We start from the raw sequence: 22,013 nt of genomic DNA on the forward strand, positions 1-22,013 counted from the left end.
TAGGTCGATAGCAAAGTACTTAAAAGCCAACTCTGTGATTCTGGGATCGATCCCAGGTTCCATTGAAGAGTTAGAGAAGTGTATTTCTGGTGCGGGAAATTTACTTCTCGTTACTCATCCATAAATGAAATTCTCAAATGAAACTAATATGAGACTATAAGAATGCTACATCTAATGATGGGAATACTGCTCGCAGGTTTTTCAAGAATGCAGAAATTGCATTCGAAATCACTGGTCTTGATCAATCCTTTGCTTATAAACTTTATTTGATTTTACCAACAATGTCATCTGGTCTTGATATCGATGCAGATAAATTTGAAAGGTTTTGCTTGGACACTGCCAAATGTTATGTACAAAAATATAACTGGTATTACATGCCCCAAAGCTTGCATCGGTTGTTAATTCATGGTGCTTCAGTGATATGCAACTTCAATCTACCAATTGGCATATTATCTGAGGAGGCACAAGAAGCAAAGGATAAAGAATTCAAGAAGTTTAGGTAATCTTTCACAATGAAAACATCAGGAAATAAAGACAAATGAAGCTTTAATGATAAAATTACTTTGTCCATCTGATCCCTTGGAAAGTTCTCTAAGAAAAGTAGACAGACCTATAAAAACTGAACTACCTGAAGAAAGCAAAAATTTAATCGTCCGAAATACCCTTTGATTTGGATCATGTAGTCTTAATACGAGTGAAAGTTCCTTGTTCTTTTAGATTTTTTTAATGGCTTAAATGCTTTTATTTCTGTATTCATATTACTATAGTATAATAGTATAACCAAAATGTTATCCTTTACGTTCATTAAATAAATTATATTGTAAAATCTTCAGCATTAGATAGGAATAATCTTATTTTTTTTCTAATTCTATTCTTATTTTTTCTGCATTGAATAAAGGTATCAAATATAAAAGTTATATAGTTCTAACTATATTTTACCAAATACACAAAAAATGGGTAAACGTATCACTCATATTATTACATATGCTTGTAAATACAATACTCTATGCGTTTATAATAGAAAATGATAAATAATACTTGGATGTGAAAGCAGAAAATAATTTTGTCCAAAAAATTACTGTTCTGGCCCACTGTGAGGTGTGGAGATAAATGGTGTAAAAAGTAGTTAGCAAATATTGTATTTCAAAGAAGGTTCTCGAATCAGAAACATTTTTCAGGGGGTATCATGGTTGAATACGGATGAAGGTAGGGAATTCTATAACAAGCAGGCGAGGGAATACTTAAACGGCAGAAATATAAAATTATATAGTGTACATCCGAGAGAAATTAAAGTGGTGATAGCTGAAAGTTATCAGGACACTTAAAATATATAGTTACTTAACTCACAACAATACAAATAAATACGTTAATGTGCTGCATGACATCGCTACTTGCTATAATAATATGCCACACAGAGGATTAGGAGGTGGGCAGACCTCGAATCGCATTCACGCGTTAGTAGACAGAGAGGATATAAGCTGCAGTTTTTTTCAGGAGATATACAATAAAAAAAAAGGAATCACCGGAGAAAGAACCCGTCAGTTCCCTTTTTGAAGGTTGGTAGTATAGTTCATATAGCAGATGAGGACAGGACTGTATTCTTCAGGAAAGGATATACCGTGCAGAACACTTGAGCCTACGATTGATTTGAAAACAGGGAAAGTTGATGGGAAACAGAGTCCTACAGTACATTATTTAGAGGACTTGCAAGGGGGGACAGTTGACTATTAAAGGACTGTTTTATAAATGAGGGTTAATCCCCGCTAACCTACCGGAGCTCTACATCAATATTTTAAAAAGGAGGAAGAGAGGTAATAGGATGCACCACTACGTCAAGTGGAGCGGGGTACCCAAAACAATTTAATTTCTGGTTGGATGAATCTCGGCTTGTTGGGTAGGAGTCATCTTAGTAAAACAGCGTTAATATATTAAATTGAGGAATTCATCTTATTTATATCGCGTCTTTCAGCTCCGAATGTGAATAGAGTAATACCTATACATTAGGAAAAGAATTTATTAGGACGATTTCTGAGTCTAGAAACTTTCTTCATGGGAAATCTAACGAAGGATAAAATTCACGTGAAAAGGCTCAAAAGGTTTAGGAAGGAGATGCACAAAGTCTCCTTGAAGAAGACTTTGTTATTGAAGATGAAGGAAATATTTAAGAGTAGGGAATACGGTGGCGCAATATTATCTGTATTACTCCCCAAAGTTGCGGGATTAATAGCAAGTATCTTCAAATAATAATAACACCCTATCACTGAGAGGAACTGTTTTTGAAGGTAGGTAGTATAGTATGTATAGCACATGAGAATAGGACTATTCTTCAGGAAGGGATATACCATGCAGGACACTTAAGGATTATTCTAAGTAAAAAAAAATTATAAAAAAAATGAAATAGAATAAAAAATAAATAAAAAAACAGGTAAAAGTTGACAAGAAACTGAATCCTACAGTATATTATTTAGAAAACTTGCAAGGGGAGACTATTAAAGGACTTTTATAAAGAAGAGTGAATCCCCGCCGACCCCCCGCAACTCTACATCATGTCTTCCTTATGATGCATTCCAAGTCGTCTTCTAGGGACAGAGAGGACCAGCGGCCCACCAACAGCCAGCCTTTCCCCAGCCTTCAGCTTCTGAGGATTCTGTCCATGTCTTCCTTCTGATGCATTCCATGTCCTCTTCTAGGGCCAGAGAAGACCAGCGGCCCCCCAACTACCAGTCTTTCCCCAGCAGCTTCTAGGAATTCTTTCCATGTCTTCCTTCTGATGCATTCCATGTCCTCTTCTAGGACCAGAGAGGAATAGGGGCCCCCAAACCACCAGCCTTTCCTCAGCCTTCAGCTTCTGAGGATTCCGTCCATGTCTTCCTTCTGATGCATTCCATGACCTCTTCTTTGACTAGAGAAGACCAGTGGCATCCCAACCGCCAGTCTTTCCCCAGCCTTCAGTTTCTGAGCATTCCGTCCATGCCTTCCTTCTGATGCATTCCTTGTCCTCTTCTAGGACCAGAGAGCATTGGCAGCCCCCAAACCACCAGCCTTTCCCCAGCCTTCATTTTCTGAGGATTCTGACCACGTCTTCCTTCTGATGCATTCAATGTCCTCTTCTAGGGCCAGAAAGGGCCAGCAGTACCCCAATCGCCAAACTTTCCCCAACAGCTTCTGAGCATTCCGTCCATGCCTTCCTTCGGGTGCATTCGTTGTCCTCTTCTAAGACCAGAGACGACTAGCGGCCCCCCAACCGCCAGTCTTTCCCCAGCATTCAGCTTCTGAGGATTCCGTTCACATCTTCCTTCTGATGCATTCTGTGTCCTCTTCTAGGGCAAGAAAGGACCAGTGGCCCCACAACTGCCAGTCTTTCCCCAGCCTTCAGCTTCTTAGGATTCCATCCACTTCTTCTTTCTGATGCATTGCATGTCCTCTTCTAGAGCCAGAGAGGACCAGCGGCCCCCCAACTGTCAGTTTCCCCAGCCTTCAGCTTCTGAGGATTCTGTCCACGTCATCCTTCTGATGCATTCCATGTCCTCTTCTAGGGCCAGAGAGGACCAGCTATCCCCCAACCGCCAGTCTTTACCCAGCCTTCAACTTCTGAGGATTCCGTCCACGACTTCCTTCTGGTGAATTCCAAGTTCTCTTCTATGGCCAGAGAGGACCAGCGGCCCCCCAACCGCCAGTCTTTCCCCAGCCTTCAGCTTCTGAGGATTCCGTCCACGTCTTCCTTCTGATGCATTCCGTTGTCCGTTTCTTGGGCCAGAGAGGACCAGCGGCCCCCAACCTACACTCTATCCCCAGCCTTCAGCTTTTGAGGATTCCGTCCACGTCTTCCTTCTGATGCAATCCGTGTCTTCTTCGAAGGCCATAGAGGACCTGCGGCCCCCTAACCACCAGTCTTTCCCCAGCCTTCAGCATCTGAGTATTCCGTCCGTGTCTTCCTTCTGATGCATTCTGTGTCCTCTTCTAGGGCCAGAGAGGACCAGCGGCCCCCCCAACCGCCAGTCTTTTCCAGCCTTCAGTTTTTGAGGATTCCCTCCACGTCTTCCTTCTGATGCATTCCGTGTCCTCTTCTAGGGCCAGAGAAGACCAGCGGCCCGCTAACCGCCAGTCTTTCCCGGCCTTCAGCTTCTGAGGATTCCGCCCACGTCTTCCTTCTGATGCATTCCGTGTCCTCTTCTAGGGCCAGAAAAGGCACCAGGCCCCCCAACCACCGGTCTTTCCCCAAGCCTTCAGCTTTTGTTGGGGAGGCACCCACCCCGTCTTCCTTATGATGCAATTACATGTCCTCTTCTAGGGGCAAGAAAGGACCTAGCTTCCCCGGCCCCCCAACAGCCAGTCTTTCCCCAGCCTTCAGCTTCTGAGGGATTCGTCCACGTCTTCCTTTAGATGCATTCTGGTCCTCTTCTAGGGCCAGAGACCACGGCCCCCACACCGCCATCTTTTCCCCGCCTTCAGCACTGAGGAATTCCGTCCACATCTCCTTCGAATGCCATTCAATGTCCTCTTCTAGGGCAGGATTAGGACCACCGGCCCCCTGCCAACATCTTACCTTCACTTTTGGATCCGCACCATTTTTTCTTTCTTGAATGTCCTCTTCTAGGGCCAGATGAGGACCAGCCCCCCCACGTTCTGCCTTTTCCCAATTCCTTTGACTTGGTCTTTCCCCAGGTTTTTTTTTTTTTTTTCCTTCCTATTATTTTTTTTCTTTTTTTTTTGTTTTTTGTTTTTTTTTTTCTTTCCCCCTTTTAAGGCCGAGGAATTCCGCACACATCTTCCTTCTGATGCATTACATGTCCACTTCTAAGGCCAGAGAGGACCAGCGGCCCCCCAACAGCCAGTCTTTCCCCAGCCGCCTTCAAGCTTCGAGCATTCCGTCCACGTCTTTCCTTCCTGATGCATTCTGTGTCCTCTTTCTAGGGCCAGAGAGGACCAGCAGCCCCCCAACCCACCAGTCTTTCCCAGCCTTCAGCTTTTGAGGATTCCGCCCACGTCTTCCTTCTGATGCATTACATGTCCTCTTCTAGGGCCAGAGAGGACCAGCGGCCCCCCAACCACCGGTCTTTCCCCAGCCTTCAGCTTTTAAGGATTCCGCCCACGTCTTCCTTCTGATGCATTACATGTCCTCTTCTAGGGCCAGAGAGGACCAGCGGCCCCCAAACAGCCAGTCTTTCCCCAGCCTTCAGCTTCTGAGGATTCCACCCACGTCTTCCTTCTGATGCATTCCGTGTCCTTTTCTAGGTCCAGAGAGGACCAGCGGCCCCCCAACCGCCAGTCTTTCCCCAGTCTTCAACTTCTGAGGATTCCGTCCATGTCTTCCTTCTGATGTAGTCTGTTTCCTCTTCTAGGGCCAGAGAGGACCAGCGGCCCCCCAACCGCCAGTCGTTTCCCCAGCCTTCAGCTTTTAAGGATTCCAGCCACGTCTTCCTTCTGATGCATTCCATGTCCTCTTCTAGGCCAGGAGAGACAGGCCGCGCACCGCAGTTTCCCCAGTTCTTCAGCTTCTGAGATTCGTCCCACAGGCTCCTTTCCTAGGTATTCTGGTGTTCCTCTTCTTTTAGGGCCAAGAGGACCAGCGGCCTCCCCAACGCGCATGTCTTTCCCAGTCTTCAGCTTCTGAGGATTCCGTCCACGTCTTCCTTCTGATGTATTCTGTGTCCTCTTCTAGGGCCAGAGAGGACCAGCGGCCCCCCAACCGCCAGTCTTTCCCCAGCCTTCAGCTTCTTATGATTCCGCCCACGTCTTCTTTCTGATGCATTCTGTGTCCTCTACTAGGGCTGAGACGACCAGCGGCCCCCCAACCGCCAGTCTTTCCCCGGCCTTCAGCTTCTGAGGATTCCCTCCACGTCTTCCTTCTGGTGCATTCCGTGTCCTCTTTTAGGGCCAGAGAGGACCAGCTGCCCCCCAACCGCCAGTCTTTCCCCAGCCTTCAGCTTCTGAGGATTCCATCCATGTTTTCCTCCCGATGCATTCCGTGTCTTCTTCTAAGGCTAGAGAGGACCAGCGGCCCCCCAACCGCCAGTCTTTCCCCAGCCTTCAACTTCTGAGGATTCCGTCCATGCCTTCCTTCTGATGCATTCCGTGTCAACTTCTAGGGCCAGAGAGGACCAGCGGCCCCCCAACCTCCACTCTTTCCCCAGCCTTCAGCTTCTGAGGATTCCATCCACGTCTTCCTTCTGATGTATTCTGTTGTCCTCTTCTAGGGCCAGAGATGACCAGGGTCCGCCCAACCGCCAGTGTTTCCCTAGCCTTCAGCTTTTGAGGATTCCGTCCACGTCTTCCTTCTGATGCATTCCGTGTCCTCTTCTAGGGCCAGAGAGGACCAGCGGCCCCCCAACCGCCAGTCTTTCCCAGCCATCAGGTTATTGCGGAGGATTCCGTTCCAATGTTTTCCTCCTGATGCATTCCGTGTCTTCTTCTAAGGCTAGAGAGGAACCAGCCCCCCCCCCCCCAGGCCCCCAACCGCCAGTCTTTCCCCAGCCTTTAACTTCTGAGGATTCCGTCCATGCCTTCCTTCTGAGCATTCCAGGTGTCAACTTCTAGGGCCAGAGAGGACCAGCGGCCCACCAACCTCCACTCTTTCCCCAGCCTTCAGCTTCTGAGGATTCCATCCACGTCTTCCTTCTGATGTATTCTGTTGTCCTCTTCTAGGGCCAGAGATGACCAGGGTCCGCCCAACCGCCAGTGTTTCCCTAGCCTTCAGCTTTTGAGGATTCCGTCCACGTCTTCCTTCTGATGCATTCCGTGTCCTCTTCTAGGGCCAGAGAGGACCAGCGGCCCCCCAACCGCCAGTCTTTCCCCAGCCTTCAGCTTCTGAGGATTCCGTCCACGTCTTCCTTCTGATGCAGTCTGTGTCTTCTCTAGGTCCAAAAAGGACCAGCGGCCCCCTAACCGCCAGTCTTTCCCCAGCCTTTAGCTTCTGAGGATTCCGTCCACGTCTTCCTTCTGATGCATTCTGTGTCTTCTCTAGGTCCAGAGAGGTCCAGCGGCCCCCCAACCGCCAGTCTTTCCCCAGCCTTCAGCTTTTGAGGATTCCGTCCATGCCTTCCTTCTGATGCATTCCGTGTCCTCTTCCAGGGCCATAGAGATCAGCGGCCCCCAAACCACCAGTCTTTCCCCAGCCTTCAGCTTCTGAGGATTATGTCCAGGGCCTCCTTCTCATGCATTCCATGTCTTCTTCCAGGGCCAGAGTGGACCAGCGGCTCCCAACCCCCATCCTTTCTCCAGCCTCCAGCTTCTGAGGATTCTGTCTTCGTCTTCCTTCTGATGCATTCTGCGTCTTCTTCTAGGGCCAGAGAGAACCAGCGGCCCCCCAACCGCCAGGCTTTCCCCAACCTCCAGCTTCTGAGGATTCCGTCCACGTCTTCCTTCTGATGCATTCAATGTCCTCTTCTAGGGCCAGAGAGGACCAGCGGCCCCCCAGCCGCCAGTCTTTCCAACGCCTACAACTTCTGAGGATTCTGTCCACGTCTTCCTTCTGATGCATTCAGTGTCCTCTTCTAGGGCCAGAGAGGACCAGCGGCCCCCCAACCGCCAGTCTTTCCCCAGCCTTCAACTTCTGAGGATTCCGTCCACGTCTTCCTTCTGATGCATTCAATGTCCTCTTCTAGGGCCAGAGAGGACCAGCGGCCCCCCAACCGCCAGTCTTTCCCCAGCCTTCAACTTCTGAGGATTCCGTCCACGTCTTCCTTCTGATGCATTCAATGTCCTCTTCTAGGGCCAGAGAGGACCAGCGGCCCCCCAACCGCCAGTCTTTCCCCAGCCTTCAACTTCTGAGGATTCCGTTCCACTCTTCCTTTGATGCATTCAATGTCCTATTCTAGGGCAGAGAGGCCAAGCGGCCCCCAGCCGCCAGTCTTTCCCCAGCCTTCAACTTCTGAGGATTCCGTCACATCTTCTTCTGATGCATTCAGTGTCCTCTTCTCAGGGCCAGAGAGACACAGCGGACCCCCAGCCGCCAGGTCTTTCCCAACGCTACAACTTCCTGAGGATTCTGTCCACGTCTTCCTTCTGATGCATTTAAGTGTCTCCTTCACGGGCCTGAGAGGCCCAGCGGCCCCCCCCAACCGCCAGTCCTTTCCCCACCTTCAACTTCTGAGGATTCCGTCCACGTCTTCCTTCTGGATGCATTCAATGTCCTTTCTAGGGCCAGAGCGGACCGCGGCCCCCAACCGCCAGTCTTTCCCCAGCCTTCAACTTCTGAGGATCCGTCCACGTTCTTCCTTCCTGATGCCAATGTCCTCGTCTAGGGCCAGAAGGACCAGCGGCCCCCCAACCGCCAGTCTTCCCCAGCCCTTCAACTTATTGAGGATTCCGTCCACGGTCTTCCTTTCTGATGCTTCAATGTCTTTCTAGCGGCCAGCAGAGGACAGCGGCCCCAAGCTGTCTTTTCCCCAGCCTTCGATCTTTCTGAGGGATTCCGGCTCCACGTCTTTCCCTTTCTGATGCATTCAATGTCCTTTCCAGGGCCAGAGGAGGCCAGTGGCCCCCAGCCGCCAGTCTTTCCCCATGCCTTCAACTTCTGAGGATTCCGTCCAGTCTTCCCTTCTGATGATTCAATTGTCCTATTCTAGGGCCAGAGAGGACCAGCGGCCCACCAAAACGCCAGTCTTTTCCCCAGCCTTCAACTTCTGAGGATTCCGTCCACGTACTTCCTTTGATGCATTCAACGTTCTCTTCTAGGGACAGAGAGGAACCAAGCGGCCCCAGCCGCCAGTCTTTCCCCAGCCTTCAATTCTGAGGATTCCGTCCACGTCTCCTTCTGATGCATTTCTGTGTCCTCTCTAGGGCCACAGAGGACCAGCAGACCCCCAACCGCCAGTTTTCCCCAGCCTTCAGCTTCTGAGGATTCCACCCACGTCTTCATTCTGATGCATTCCGTGTCCTTTTCTAGGTCCAGAGAGGACCAGCGGCCCCCCAACCGCCAGTCTTTTCCCAGTCTTCAGCTTCTGAGGATTCCTTCCAAGTCTTCCTTCTGATGCATTCTGTGTCCTCTTCTAAGGCCAGAGAGGACCAGCGGCCCCCCAACCGCCAGTCTTCCCCAGCCTTCAGCTTCCTAGGATTCCGTCCACGTCTTCCTTCTGATGTATTCTGTGTCCTCTTCTAGGGCCAGAGAGGACCAGCGGCCCCCCAACCGCCAGTCTTCCCCAGCCTCCAGCTTCTGAGGATTCCGTCCACGTCTTCCTTCTGATGTATTCTGTGTCCTCTTCTAGGGCCAGAGAGGACCAGCGGCCCCCCAACCGCCAGTCTTTTCCCAGCCTTCAACTTCTGAGGATTCCGTCTACGTCTTCCTTCTGATGTAATCTGTGTCCTCTTCTAGGGCCAGAGAGGACCAGCGGCCCCCCAACCGCCAGTCTTTTCCTAGTCTTCAGCTTCTGAGGATTCCTTCCACGTCTTCCTTCTGATGCATTCTGTGTCCTCTTCTAGGGCCAGAGAGGACCAGCGGCCCCCCAACCGCCAGTCTTCCCCAGCCTTCAGCTTCTGAGGATTCCGTCCACGTCTTCCTTTTGATGTATTCTGTGTCCTCTTCTAGGGCCAGAGAGGACCAGCGGCCCCCCAACCGCCAGTCGTTCCCCAGCCTTCAGCTTCTGAGGATTCCGTCCACGTCTTCCTTCTGATGCATTCCGTGTCCTCTTCTAGGGCCAGAGAGGACCAGCGGCCCCCCAACCGCCAGTCGTTCCCCAGCCTTCAGCTTCTGAGGATTCCGTCCACGTCTTCCTTCTGATGCATTCCGTGTCCTCTTCTAGGGCCAGAGAGGACCAGCGGCCCCCCAACCGCCAGTCTTCCCCCAGCCTTCAGCTTCTGAAGATTCCGCCCACGCCTTCCTTCTGATGCATTCCGTGTCCTCTTCTAGGGCCAGAGAGGACCAGCGGTCCCCCAACCGCCAGTCTTTCCCCAGCCTTCAGCTTCTGAGGATTCCATCCATGTTTTCCTCCCGATGCATTCCGTGTCTTCTTCTAAGGCTAGAGAGGACCAGCGGTCCCCCAACCGCCAGTCTTTTCCCAGCCTTCAACTTCTGAGGATTCCGTCTACGTCTTCCTTCTGATGTAATCTGTGTCCTCTTCTAGGGCCAGAGAGGACCAGCGGCCCCCCAACCGCCAGTCTTTCCCCAGCTTTCAGCTTTTGAGGATTCCCTCCACATCTTCCTTCTGATGCATTCTGTGTCCTCTTCTAGGGCCAGAGAGATCAGCGGCCCCCAAACCACCAGTCTTTCCCCAGCCTTCAGCTTCTGAGGATTATGTCCAGGTCTTCCTTCTCATGCATTCCATGTCTTCTTACAGGGCCAGAGTGGACCAGCGGCCCCCCAACCGCCAGCCTTCCCCCAGCCTCCAGCTTCTGAGGATTCCGTCCATGTCTTGCTTCTGATGCATTCAGTGTCTTCTTGTAGGGCCAGAGAGGACCAGCGGCCCTCCAACCACCAGTCTTCCCCCAGCCTTCAGCTTCTGAGGATTCCGCCTATGTCTTCCTTCTGATGAATTCCATGTCCTCTTCTAAGGCCTGAGAGGACCAGCAGTCCCCCCACCGCCAGCCTTTCCCCAGCCTTCACCTTCTGAAGATTCTGTGCACGTCTTCCTTCTGATGCATTCCATGTCCTCTTCTAGGGCCAGAGAGGACTAGCGGCCCCCCAACCACCAGTCTTTCCCCAGCCTTCAGCTTATGAGGATTCCGTCCACATCTTGCTTCTGATGTATTCCATGTCTTCTTCTAGGGCCAGAGAGGACCAGTGGCCCCCCAACCACCAGTCTTTCCCCAGCCTTCAACTTCTGAAGATACCGTCCACGTCTTCCTTCCGATGCATTCCATGTCCTCTTCTAGGGCCAGAGAGGAACAGCGGCCCCCCAACCGCCATCCTTTCCCCAGCCTTAAACTTCTGAAGATTCCGTCCAAGTCTTCCTTCTCATGCATTCCATGTCCTCTTCTAGGGCCAGAGAGGACCAGCGGCCCCCCAACCGCTAGTCTTTCCCCAGCCTTCAGCTTCTGAGGATTTCGTCCCTGTTTTTCTTCCGATGTATTCCATGTCCTCTAGGGACAGAGAAAACCAGTTGGCCCACAACTGCCATTTTATGATATTGAGAATAAATGCTTTGTTTCATTCAACATTTGTTGCACTGTCTCTTCGTCTGCGAAACCTGCTCTGAAAACTACTTGTAAAAGCTCGCATTTCATGGTCTCACATTTTATGAGCATCACGTGTTGTTGTTCAATGATCTCTTCAAGTTCCTTAATCTTTTGCTCCATCTGGACTTCCCTCTCATTTGTCACATTCCAATTCAAATCATTCCCATCCTTTGTTTTCACAATGATTTTCTCTATCCTCTCTATACACTCAATCGTCACCTGTTCCTTTTCGTAAATAGCTTCCCTTTCCTTTTGAAACTCTTCTCTCTCTTGAATAAACTCTGCTTTCTTTTCTTCGAACAGTATGATTTCATGTAAGAGTTCCTGTTCTTGTTTGTCTACTATTTCCTTTTTGTCTTGCCATTGGCATGCAATATTTTCTAATATTTTAGTGAAACTCGCTAATTGTTTATTGGTGTCCTCTTTCTCCCTATGAAATTCTTCCTTTTCTCTGTGGAAAGTTGCCCTCTCTTTTTGTATGGCATCCTTGTACTCATCAAGATTTTCTTTGCTTTTGTAGAAGGCTTCTCTTTCTGCAGCAAAGGCTTCCTTCTCCCTAATATGTGCCAACCTCTCCATATTAAGGGCCTCTCTTTCATTACGGAGTGCTTGTTCAATCCCACTGAAGGCTGCTCCCTCTATCTGGAAGGCACCCCTTTCTTTCGTCATGAGTAGATCTTCTTGAACAATTGGGGCAGCCTCAGGAATGAGACAGAGGTCTTTTGGAACAACTGGGCCAGCCTGGATAATGGGACAGAGGTCTTCTGGAACAATTGGTCCAGCCTGGGGAGTGGGACAGAGATCTTCTGGAACAATCGGCGCAGCGGTAGGTTTTGATTGGCACATACATTCGAAAATCTTATCCATCTGGATTTGAATATCATTTCCCCGCGCTCTGTTAAGGACGTGGATGTGAGTATCAAGATGTGCTTTCATGGCCATATCTTCCTTCCTGAACCCAAGGAGCCTCTTTTGGTTTTGAAGGTTGGCAACCATTTGCGTGGCGGCTCCCCTGTCCTTGTTTTTCTCTTGGTTCAGCAGTTTCAAGAGGTGATCAACCGCTTCACTTAAACTCTGCATATCCACGTCCGTTGACCCTAGAACCTCTTCTAAGTCTTTGCTGTGGAGGCATTCTAGGATGCTACTTACACTATCTATTGCCTCAGACCTCTGCAATTGCCTGAGGTCTTCGTTTGTCAGCGTTTCTACGTGTCCTCCCATACCTGTGAATTGAATTCTTCTTTCCTTGTCCTTGCTCAGTTGTTCCTTAAGTCTTCCTAACTCGATTACCAATTCCATTCTGAGGAGACTTTGGTGGAACGGGGCACTGATCTCACACAATTCTATTCCTTGCGAGTGTCTCTCTTTTCTAAGTCTCTCTTCCTGTCCCTCCATCTTCAGCGTCTCTGCTGCTGCATTTCTCTCCTCGAATTGGGTTGCCAGATGTTCCAGTCGTCTTTCTACCTCCGAGATACGTTGCTCTTTTAGGCAGTTTTCCTCCTGAAGTCTGTCTATCTTAATATTTGCTGCAGCCATTTCTCCTCTCAGTTTTTCCAATTCCTGTGAAGTCTCCGCCTTTCCATCACCAGGCCTGTGCACCTTACATGTCAGAGATTCGATTTTGTTATCCTTCTCTGCTGGCCCCTTTTCCAGCAACTCTGTTTTATTTTGTTTGTTCAATAGCTCGCGTTGCAACACAACTATCTTCTCATTAGCCGTCGCGAGCTGGTTTTCCATTTCTCGGTGTCTCTCGTCCTTCCTGTGGATTTCTTCGACTAGCTCTTCAATATAGTTCTGTTTCTGGAAAACTTTCCCGTTCAGCTCGCTAATTTCGTTGACTTTTTCTTCGATCTGGTGTTCCCTCGTAATCGCCAGATCTAACATTTTGTTGAAATCTTCATTCAATTTCTCCATATCCATTTGGAGTCCCACCATCTCGCTACTCATCTCGAGGATCAAGTGGCGGAGACGCTCGAGTCGAGCATCACATTTTGGACTGGCATCTTTGCCTTCCTCCCGAATGGCGTCATCCTTTTCTTCTTCTCCTGAATCCGTGCCGTTAGGTAGTACCCCTTTTAATATATTAATCAGCGATTCGATCTCGCTGTTTCGTTGATCCGTCCCTTCAATCTGAGACATGACCACTTTCTTCAGTCGGTCATTTTCGTATTCGAGAACTTCAATTTTATCCTTCTGTTCTGCTCTCACGTTCTCGATTTCCTCTTTGAATGAATCCTTTGTACCAGCCAAGTTATTTTCAATGTTTCTCCTTCCAGTGAAGGAGAAGAAATCGCATCCGGTAAACAAAATAAATAGTATCAACACTGCTAACAGCGGCAGTGCGCACCAATCGCCGAATCCGGCGCTCTTATTAAACAGATTACGTGTAACAAACTTAATATTCATATTTAATTTAGCCATTTTTTACATGCAGTACCTCACACCTTTCACCAATGTTAGGTTTTAAAAAAGTCAGTTATCTGTCAACTCTTCGAAGACGTCTTCAGACGCTTCCTTCCCTGGCTCCCGGAAATTCGGCTTTCGGAATCCGGAATCTTTTGGACTTCAGAAGCTCTGAGGACTGAAATGTAACGTCACTTCCTCAGACGCTTCCTTCCCTGGGTCCCGGAGATTCAGCTTTCGGAATCCGGAGTCTTTAAGGGCTGAAATTTAACGTTAAATGCAAGGGGAAATCGCCTCTATCTGCTTCTCAATTTGTTCACTTTGGTTTTCTGTACAGCCCTCAATCCACAACAATGATTCCCTCTCTGGCGGGCCCTTGTACGCTTTCAAAATAAGTTGCTTTTTATATTTATATATAATCATATTCTAGTATTTTCTCGTCAGTATCGTAGCTCCTACAGAATAGGAGAGTATTTAGTTCTTTATGAATTTGATTTTTTTTTGTATGATCATAATTTCAGGCGATATTTTGTTACTGTACAGTCTTGGTGCTTAGTGTTGAAATACTCTCTCACCTGACTTTACAGTTTCTTCTAGCTTCAAATAGCCTATAAGTTTCACTTCATTCTGATGGTGATCCTGACGACTGTATAGTCAAGGAAATGATAAATATTCATGTATTTTGTTTATCACTCAAATTGATCTTATTACAGTTTAGCAACTTGTCAATCTTTTTTTTTATCTTTTGCTAGAGAAAATTTACAATATTTTACAATTTTAACAGGATTACATGCAGAATTTTATCAAAGTTTTATCTTGTACATTTCACAAATAATCTATGTGTTTCAATGTTAATATTTTTCTGTAGTTAGCCAAATAAGATTTATGAGTATATATCTATTTTTCATCATTCTTGATTTTATTAAACAACCTTATACCTTCGTTTTCATCTTTTATTCCTGCTTTGTGGGCTACCAGATACCAACAACACAATAGCACCTTATCACTGATAGGAACTGTTTTTGAAGGTAGGTAGTATAGTATGTATAGCATATGAGAATAGGACTGTATTCTTCAGGAAGGGATATACCGTGCAGTACACTTACGGATTATTCTAAAACAAATAATAATAATAAAAAAATAAAATGAAAAATAAATAAATAAATAGGAAAAGTTGACAAGAAACTGAATACTACAGTATATTATTTAGAAGACTTGCAAGGGGGAGACTATTAAAAGACTTTTATAAAGAAGGGTTAATCCCCGCCGACATCCCGCAGCTCTACAACATCAATATTCAAAAAAAAAAAAAAAAAGAGGAAGAGAGGAAATAGGACGCAGTACTACATCAAGCGGAGGGAGTACTCGAAACGATCAAATTCCTGTTTGGATGAATCTCAGCTTGTTCGGGTCTGAGCCAGCCTATTAAAAAAGCGTTAATATTTCCATCTACTCCCGAGAATAACTTATGAAAGGTTGATGAAAGAAAGACAGAGGGGCAGGAGAAGGGAGATCAGAAGTGATCGGAGATAACATTAGTAATAGTAAAGGCTGTGGTAATGGTAATAGTAATAAAGGTCATATGAGTGTAAGGAGTGAAACTCGCAAACCGATTCGTCTCAGCATTTACAACACGGGAGATAGACGTGAAGTCCCAACGTCGGTTAAATCAGTTATACCACCTCCTCCTCCTCCTCCTCTCCTTCTCCAGCTGGTAAAACGAAGAGAGCTTTTATACCGTTAAGCGGGATTAAGCAACGTATCACTCAGGAACGTGGAAATCCTCCCTTAAGTAATATCATTCCCATATCGTTTAATGAGAGCCAAATCCATTACGCCACTGATATAATCGAATATCTACGAGACTCGGGAACTGTTGTGTGGAACATCGAAGGGAATTTACTAACCCCCCCCCCCCCCAACCCCCCCCCCCCCCTCCCCTTTTAGTGGATCGAAGAACTAACGCAGTAAACGTACAGGATTAGCAATACTTGATTAACATAGCGGGTATCAAGGAGTGGTTGATAAGAAATGACGCGTTTAAAAAAAAGAATTGAATATCGGACCAACGGCTTTACGTGACTTCCGAACCACGTCGAGAGTGAACGTCTGTCACCAGATATACACATCTCTAACTCCTCAATGGAATGTCCGAGTAACGAACTCGCGGCCACCCAGGTGGCAGATCAAGACCATACCGATTACGCCACTGAGGCGCTAAGAAGTGTATATTGGAACTACAACTGGGTACGAAAAACAGAATGCTTTCACAATTACCTATGGGAAGTACACAGACATTACAACTGGGTACTTACAATCGAAAGCAATATCTCCATTTGCAAATTCCTTGAAATTCCTTAGACTGCATACACACCTCGCACAAATACCCAGGAAATACCATCGCTTAGGAACACACAACGGAACATACCGACGCAATTCCCATTAAGATTCGCAATCTTCCGAACGCTGATTCCGGACAGGACGCAAATGGAATGGCGCCTCTAGGCTTTTAGTTTATGTCAAAATACTCGGGAGGACCGAAACGGCTTAGGAGAGAGGGCTTAGTATCCGTGGCCATATATCAGGGGCAGAGTGTTTTTTCTTTTTCTTTCTTTATTCCAGAAGAATTTGGAATGCTTCGGGGATCGATTTTTTTTTCTTCTTTTTGCTTAATGGAATTCCATATGATTAGGAATGTGCTCCACGTACCGAGTTTGTTACCGTCGTGAATGCAACATTTAGGGAAAGATGGAAGTAAAGATATTTGTTGTTGCAGACCGAATTGTTGGATAAATTACATCATCCAGTTAGTCTTGTTAACCATTTTCTTTTCTCTTGTTTACCCCCAAAGACATGTTCTTTCTGGAACACAAAAATTGACTAATACTGAATGATGTTATTTTCATTATTTCTTCAATGATCTGATTGTGATTAACGGTTTATAAGTTTTATAATTATGGAATCTTAATTTTCTAATAGTGCCTTACTATATTACTAAAAGTGGTAATCGATTCTTCTTCTTCTTCTCAGCTGATTCCCATTTTTATATGGGGTCGCCGTTTCGGATAAGTGGTAATCGATTATATTATATAAATGAATGTATGTAGTATGTATGTATGTATGTATGTATGTATGTATATATATATATATATATATATATATATATATATATATATATATATAGTTAGATAGATAGATAGAAAGATAGGTACAGACACTACCATAAACAAACACTGTGAATAACAGCATTCTACCTGACTCGCATGGTGTGAAAGCCACAATCAGCCGGAATATAAAATTCAAATACATCCCCAGAATACATTTGCAAATAACCAGAACTGTTGCAAGCTAATGCATGGGGTTTTGTATGTATTGCAGAAGTGAAGAATGATTTAAGAAGTGGAAGATTGAAGTTTCCACTATTTGAGACAAAGATGGAAGGACAATGTGTGCAGGAATGGCAAAGACAGAGAGTGACTGTATCTAAGATAACTGGATTGGATTTATGAAAATTTAGCCTAAAAAAAAAATTATAGAAAAAGAGCTGGGGCACTTTCAGCCATTCAAAGAGAGAAAAGAACGGAAGCGGAAATGGAGGTAAAGTAAAGTAAAAGGCTACAAAGTAAGTCCAGCTGGGGGGTGTGGGTGGGTAGGGTGGCAGAATGGCCGCTGCAGACAACCTTCAGTAATACCTACAGCTAACCGTGCGAGGTGTACTGACGGCATTACCCCCCTACCTAGGGTAGCTGGGTGATTGCGCCTTTGATAGCTGAAAGATGTACAGCGACGGAAGCTTATGCAATCATTACATCAGGGAGATTTTAGGGTCCAGCGAGAGAATATAAGTTAGTTCGAGAAAACTGTACAAGAAGGATCGACTATTCCTCGAGAAGACGTTGTGGTGGTTGTTGTGCATGAGGAAGAATTAATAGAAGAGAATAAGATTGACAAACTCAATAACAGAACTTAAATTTTTGCCCTCTTGGTTTCAAGAACTTGCAAGGATCTTGGATGACGACAGAGCAACAGGAAGAGAAAACAGTTCGGAAGTGTGGGAGCTGTGAGGGGGGAATGAGGACTTACGAAAGAGTGAACAGCTGATGAGATGAGAGGCACTGGAAAGAAGAAGCCTAAATATCACGGAACTGTGAGAGTGCTTTAGAGAATGGCGCAGTTTTTGTAGGGGAGTTCGTTGTGCTGCTGGTGACTCTGTATGGCTATCAAGGGGTAAGTACCCCAGATATTTCCTTCACTTTGAGTTCATCCACAACTTAGCAATTTAAGATTGAACTTGGCAGTGATTATCATCTTTTGGTCTTTGACTGATACCCACGGCTAGGGGAACATTAACAATAAAACCGTTCTATATATATTATATTATATATATATATATAATTATATATATATATATATATATATATATATAGATATATATATATATATATATATAGATATATATGTATATATCTGTGTGTCCGTGCATTTTTGAATTTGTATGTATTAACGCACAATCGCAGCAAGCAGTTTTTACTTAGCCTTTTCAAGCAACCCAGCGCACTGTGACAGTAAAAACCAGAACTCCCGCCTGCCCCTGACAAGCTTTTACAGACTTAAAAACCTCGGAAGTCTGAGTTGTACAAATTCCATCTGCGTGATAAAAATCCAAACAAAAAACTCAAACAAGTAGTTTAAACAATAAATCTCTCTCTCACTCTCTCTCCCTTTCTCTACCTCTCTCTCCTGGACAACAATTTATTGTTAAAACTCTTTCCTCATTTTTAACTTTGCTAAAACGAACAGCCTTTGTACAACACACGCGAACACACACACACACATATACACACACACACACCTCTGGGGCTTTAGCATCGGAAAAAAAACCTGTCAGGTGTAATAGGAAACTCTTGTTTTTATTCAAGTTTAGGAAACAAAAATATCAATGCTTATGGTTTTGGACAGTTGGGAGGTTACGAATACAAACACTATCAAATATAATCATGAAAAAAGGAAAGTAATTTTTTTTTTAATGGCGATCCATGTATTTTCCGCACATGGTCTGGTATTTGAATACAAGGACCTACATACGGTAATAAGATAATGGAAAGTAACTGGAATCTAGATGTAAAATTCAGGCCAATAACTGGAATTGAAATACGGAATTTAGACCAAAGACCAAGTGCTAGGGCTTATGAGGTCACTAACCCCTGATAATATTCTTTAAAAAAAAATTTAGGAGAGGGAGAGGGTGGAATGTACAATGGAAGGAAGTGAATATCAATGTTGGGAGAGAGTGGAAAGTAAGATGGAAGGAAGAGAATATAAATGGAGGTATAGTAAAACGAATGAAAGGGGTTGCAGGTAGGGTTCGAAGGGATGCTGCGAAGGTCCTCAAGTAATGCTTACAGGGCACCGCGTGAGGTACACTGACAGCACTAACCCCTTACGGGAAATAAAAAATAATGTATGATAAAGGTTCTTGTCAGTAAGTTTTCCAATTACACTACATTAAATACGATAATTCTTTACCTCAGATTTTCGTACATCTTATAAATGAGGCAGAAGAGTGTTCTGCCTTGTTTATTCATTGTTTTTATTAACTTTACCTTATTATGACAATCGTTAATAACACTGCCTAAGCAAAAACGAAATAACAGCCAATGCCACGCTCACATACGTGTTTGTTTGTTTGTATGGTATTTTGCGTTGCATGGAACCAGTGGTTATTCAGCAACGGGACCAACGGCTTTACGTGACTTCCGAACCACGTCGAGAGTGAACTTCTATCACCAGAAATACACATCTCTCACACCGCAACGGAATGCCTGAAAATCGAATTCGCGGCCACTGAGGTGGCAGGTCAAGACCACACCGATCACGCCACTGAGGAGCTGTTACCCAAGTTAAGTATATATCTTAGTTAAACCTGACCACTGAGGGCTGGCCCGGAGGATTAGATTTTTATTCACGTGGCTTGGAACCAATTGGTTACTTAGCAACGAGACCGACAGCTTATCATGGGATCCGAGCGACACTATACCGAGAAATAAATCTCTAATCGCCGAGAAATAAATCTCTAATCGCCAGAAATAAACTTTTCGGGAGCGAACTCGGCCTTCCTGATAAAAGCACGAACGGCGTTGTTATCAAAATAAACACCTCCCCGGTGAGGAAACCCCTTCTTCCTGGACTCATTACAGCTGCTTCTTTCCTCATATTTCTGGAAAAAAAAAAGATCCAGCTGGAAAACTTCCCCTATTCCCCCCGAGCCTAATCTCCTTTCGTCTTTTACCTTTTTCTTGTCCAATTACGACTTGAAATATTATCGCGTCTTCAGACTTATATTTTACAACGTTCTCTTCGTCTGGCGTCTCTCTCTCTCTCTTATCTTACTTCATATCCTCATTCTTTTTATTCTGTTTTCTTGCTTAGTCTTGTCGTTTCATTTCATTTTTCATACTTGAATTGTTTTTTATTGTTTCTTGTGTAGTCTTTGCTGTTAGCTCGGAATTATGTTTCTCCCATTTCTGTATTATTACGCTTACTGCACCTTGTTATTATATTTTACTCTCTCTCTCCTTTCGTCTTCCTGTTTGTTACTTTACTCCTTTACTTTTGTATCGAGCTTTTATCAGGTTCTGTATGCCTTCAATCCATTCCTTTATTTTAGCTACTATTTTTCTTCCTTTCTATGGCTAAAAGTTTCCTCTGTATTTTTTTTTTTTTTAAGTTAAAGATTTTCATTAGTTTATTTGCTTATTCCTTTCACCTTTTCCTTCCGATGCTTCGTACGGGGGTTGTATCGGATTTTCCTTTCTTTTTCTTTGGCGCAATTCCTATTTCTAGCTTGTTTTCTTACCTTTTCCTTTCCGTTTTACGTTTGAGTTTCCTCTTACGATTTTCTTGCCTCTTTCGTCCTTTTCCCGAATTCCACCTATTTTTACTTTCTCTCCTTACTTCTTTACATCTACATGTTCTATTATTTCCCTCGAATTTCTCTCCTTCTGTGTTTCCTTTTAACTATATATATATATATATATATATATATATATATATATATATATATATATATATATATATATATATATATATTTCTCTAGTTTGATACTTCTTGGTCCTTCCTTTTTCATATCTGGTTTACCCCCATTCTTTCCTAGGCTTTTCTCTTCCTTTATTCCTTTTATATATTCCACTTATCCATTGACTTTTTCTCTGGTTTTATTTTTCTTCCACTCTTGCCTTTAACTCGGGATTTCACTTCGCCTTAGACTCGTATCATCTCATCCTTTATACACTTTTTAACAGCCGGTTCTCTTCCATATATCATTTCTTACTTTATCTCCTCATTTCTACGGTGTATATTTATGGCATTGCCTCATTTTTCTTTTTCCAGTCTTACTCCGTTTAAAATCTTGTTACCAGGTGATCTCTCATGTACTTGTCTTTTCTAAACATCGTCTTTTCCCTTCATTCCTTCGTGTTTTACAATGATTTTACCTCCCAACTTTTCCTTAAGTAGCTTTTCTGCTTCCTTCTTTTATACATCTGATTCCCCTCAAAATTTTGCCTGTTTTTCCCTTCATTCCTTTCCGCACCTCATATGTTATCATCTGTCATTTCTCTGTCTTCTCACTTTCTTCATTACACCTGTTTTTCCCCTTCCTTCCCTCCTTTCATACATTTGTCATCCCTCACCATTTCCTAATATTTTCGTTCGCTCCTTTATTACATGTTTTCCTCCGCCGTCATTTTCACGCTCACCCACCTTCCTTCCTTCCCTGCCTTGGCTTATTACACTTCGTTTTTCCCCACGTCTTCTCTCTCTCTCTCTCTCTCTCTCTCTCTCACCGTCTGGTCTAGGGTACAACATCATCGCGGCCTTTGTGTCAACAAAAAGACGGACACGCCATTGTTGACATGCTCTTACCGAAATGTTGGCCCATTTGCATTCCATCCTGCCTTCCTAAACTGCACCCGACCACTCCCAAGGAAAAGACGAAATTGTCTTTTTCGGAACCTCTACCTTTTCTTCTTTTTCTTCTTCTTCTTTTTTTTTCTCTCTCTCTCTCTCTCTTCCCGGCTCTTGATTTCCCATTCTTGCGTCCTTCTTCTCCAAGAGGCTGAAAACTGTTTTCGTGGGATTTTATTCTTCTGTAACAGAAAACTATTGTCGAGGCTGGAGTGCTGCAAATTGGTATGGTGATCATCCGCCCTCAAATAATCAAACATACCAAATTGCAGCCCTCTAGCCTCGGTAGGTTTGATCTTACTTAGGGTTAAATTTAGCTCTGACCGTACGTCTGGCACCGCTATATATGTAAAAAAAATAAATAAATAAATAAACAGGCCACCAACGGCTTCGGCTGAAAGTTTCAAGGGCGTGGCTGGGAGTTTCATACAACATTATACGCTGTGCAGAAAACCCAATTGCGCCGAAGAAACTTCGGCGCATTTTGTTTACTTATTTTTTTACGCTGGTTTTACCACTTGTGCGATTCGTC

General features: G+C 45.0%; 2 protein-coding genes across 4 annotated transcripts in view; both read right to left on the bottom strand.

The window, feature by feature from the left end:
* Positions 1 to 22,013, bottom strand: part of LOC135207962 (uncharacterized) — a 634,966-nt gene that overhangs the window by 419,731 nt on the left and 193,222 nt on the right. The gene's annotated exons all lie outside the window — the stretch shown is intronic.
* Positions 11,056 to 13,251, bottom strand: LOC135208060 (synaptonemal complex protein 1-like). The gene has a single exon (XM_064240206.1). The coding sequence runs from the start codon at positions 13,249 to 13,251 to the stop codon at positions 11,056 to 11,058; it is 2,196 nt and encodes a 731-aa protein (XP_064096276.1).

The sequence above is a fragment of the Macrobrachium nipponense genome, chromosome 34 (genome assembly GCF_015104395.2).
Source record: "Macrobrachium nipponense isolate FS-2020 chromosome 34, ASM1510439v2, whole genome shotgun sequence".
Taxonomy (NCBI): Eukaryota; Metazoa; Arthropoda; class Malacostraca; order Decapoda; family Palaemonidae; genus Macrobrachium; species Macrobrachium nipponense.

Coding starts and splice junctions, on each gene's coding strand:
- LOC135208060 (XM_064240206.1), bottom strand. CDS start 13,251: ATGTCTCAGATTGAAGGGACGGATCAACGAAACAGCGAGATCGAATCG.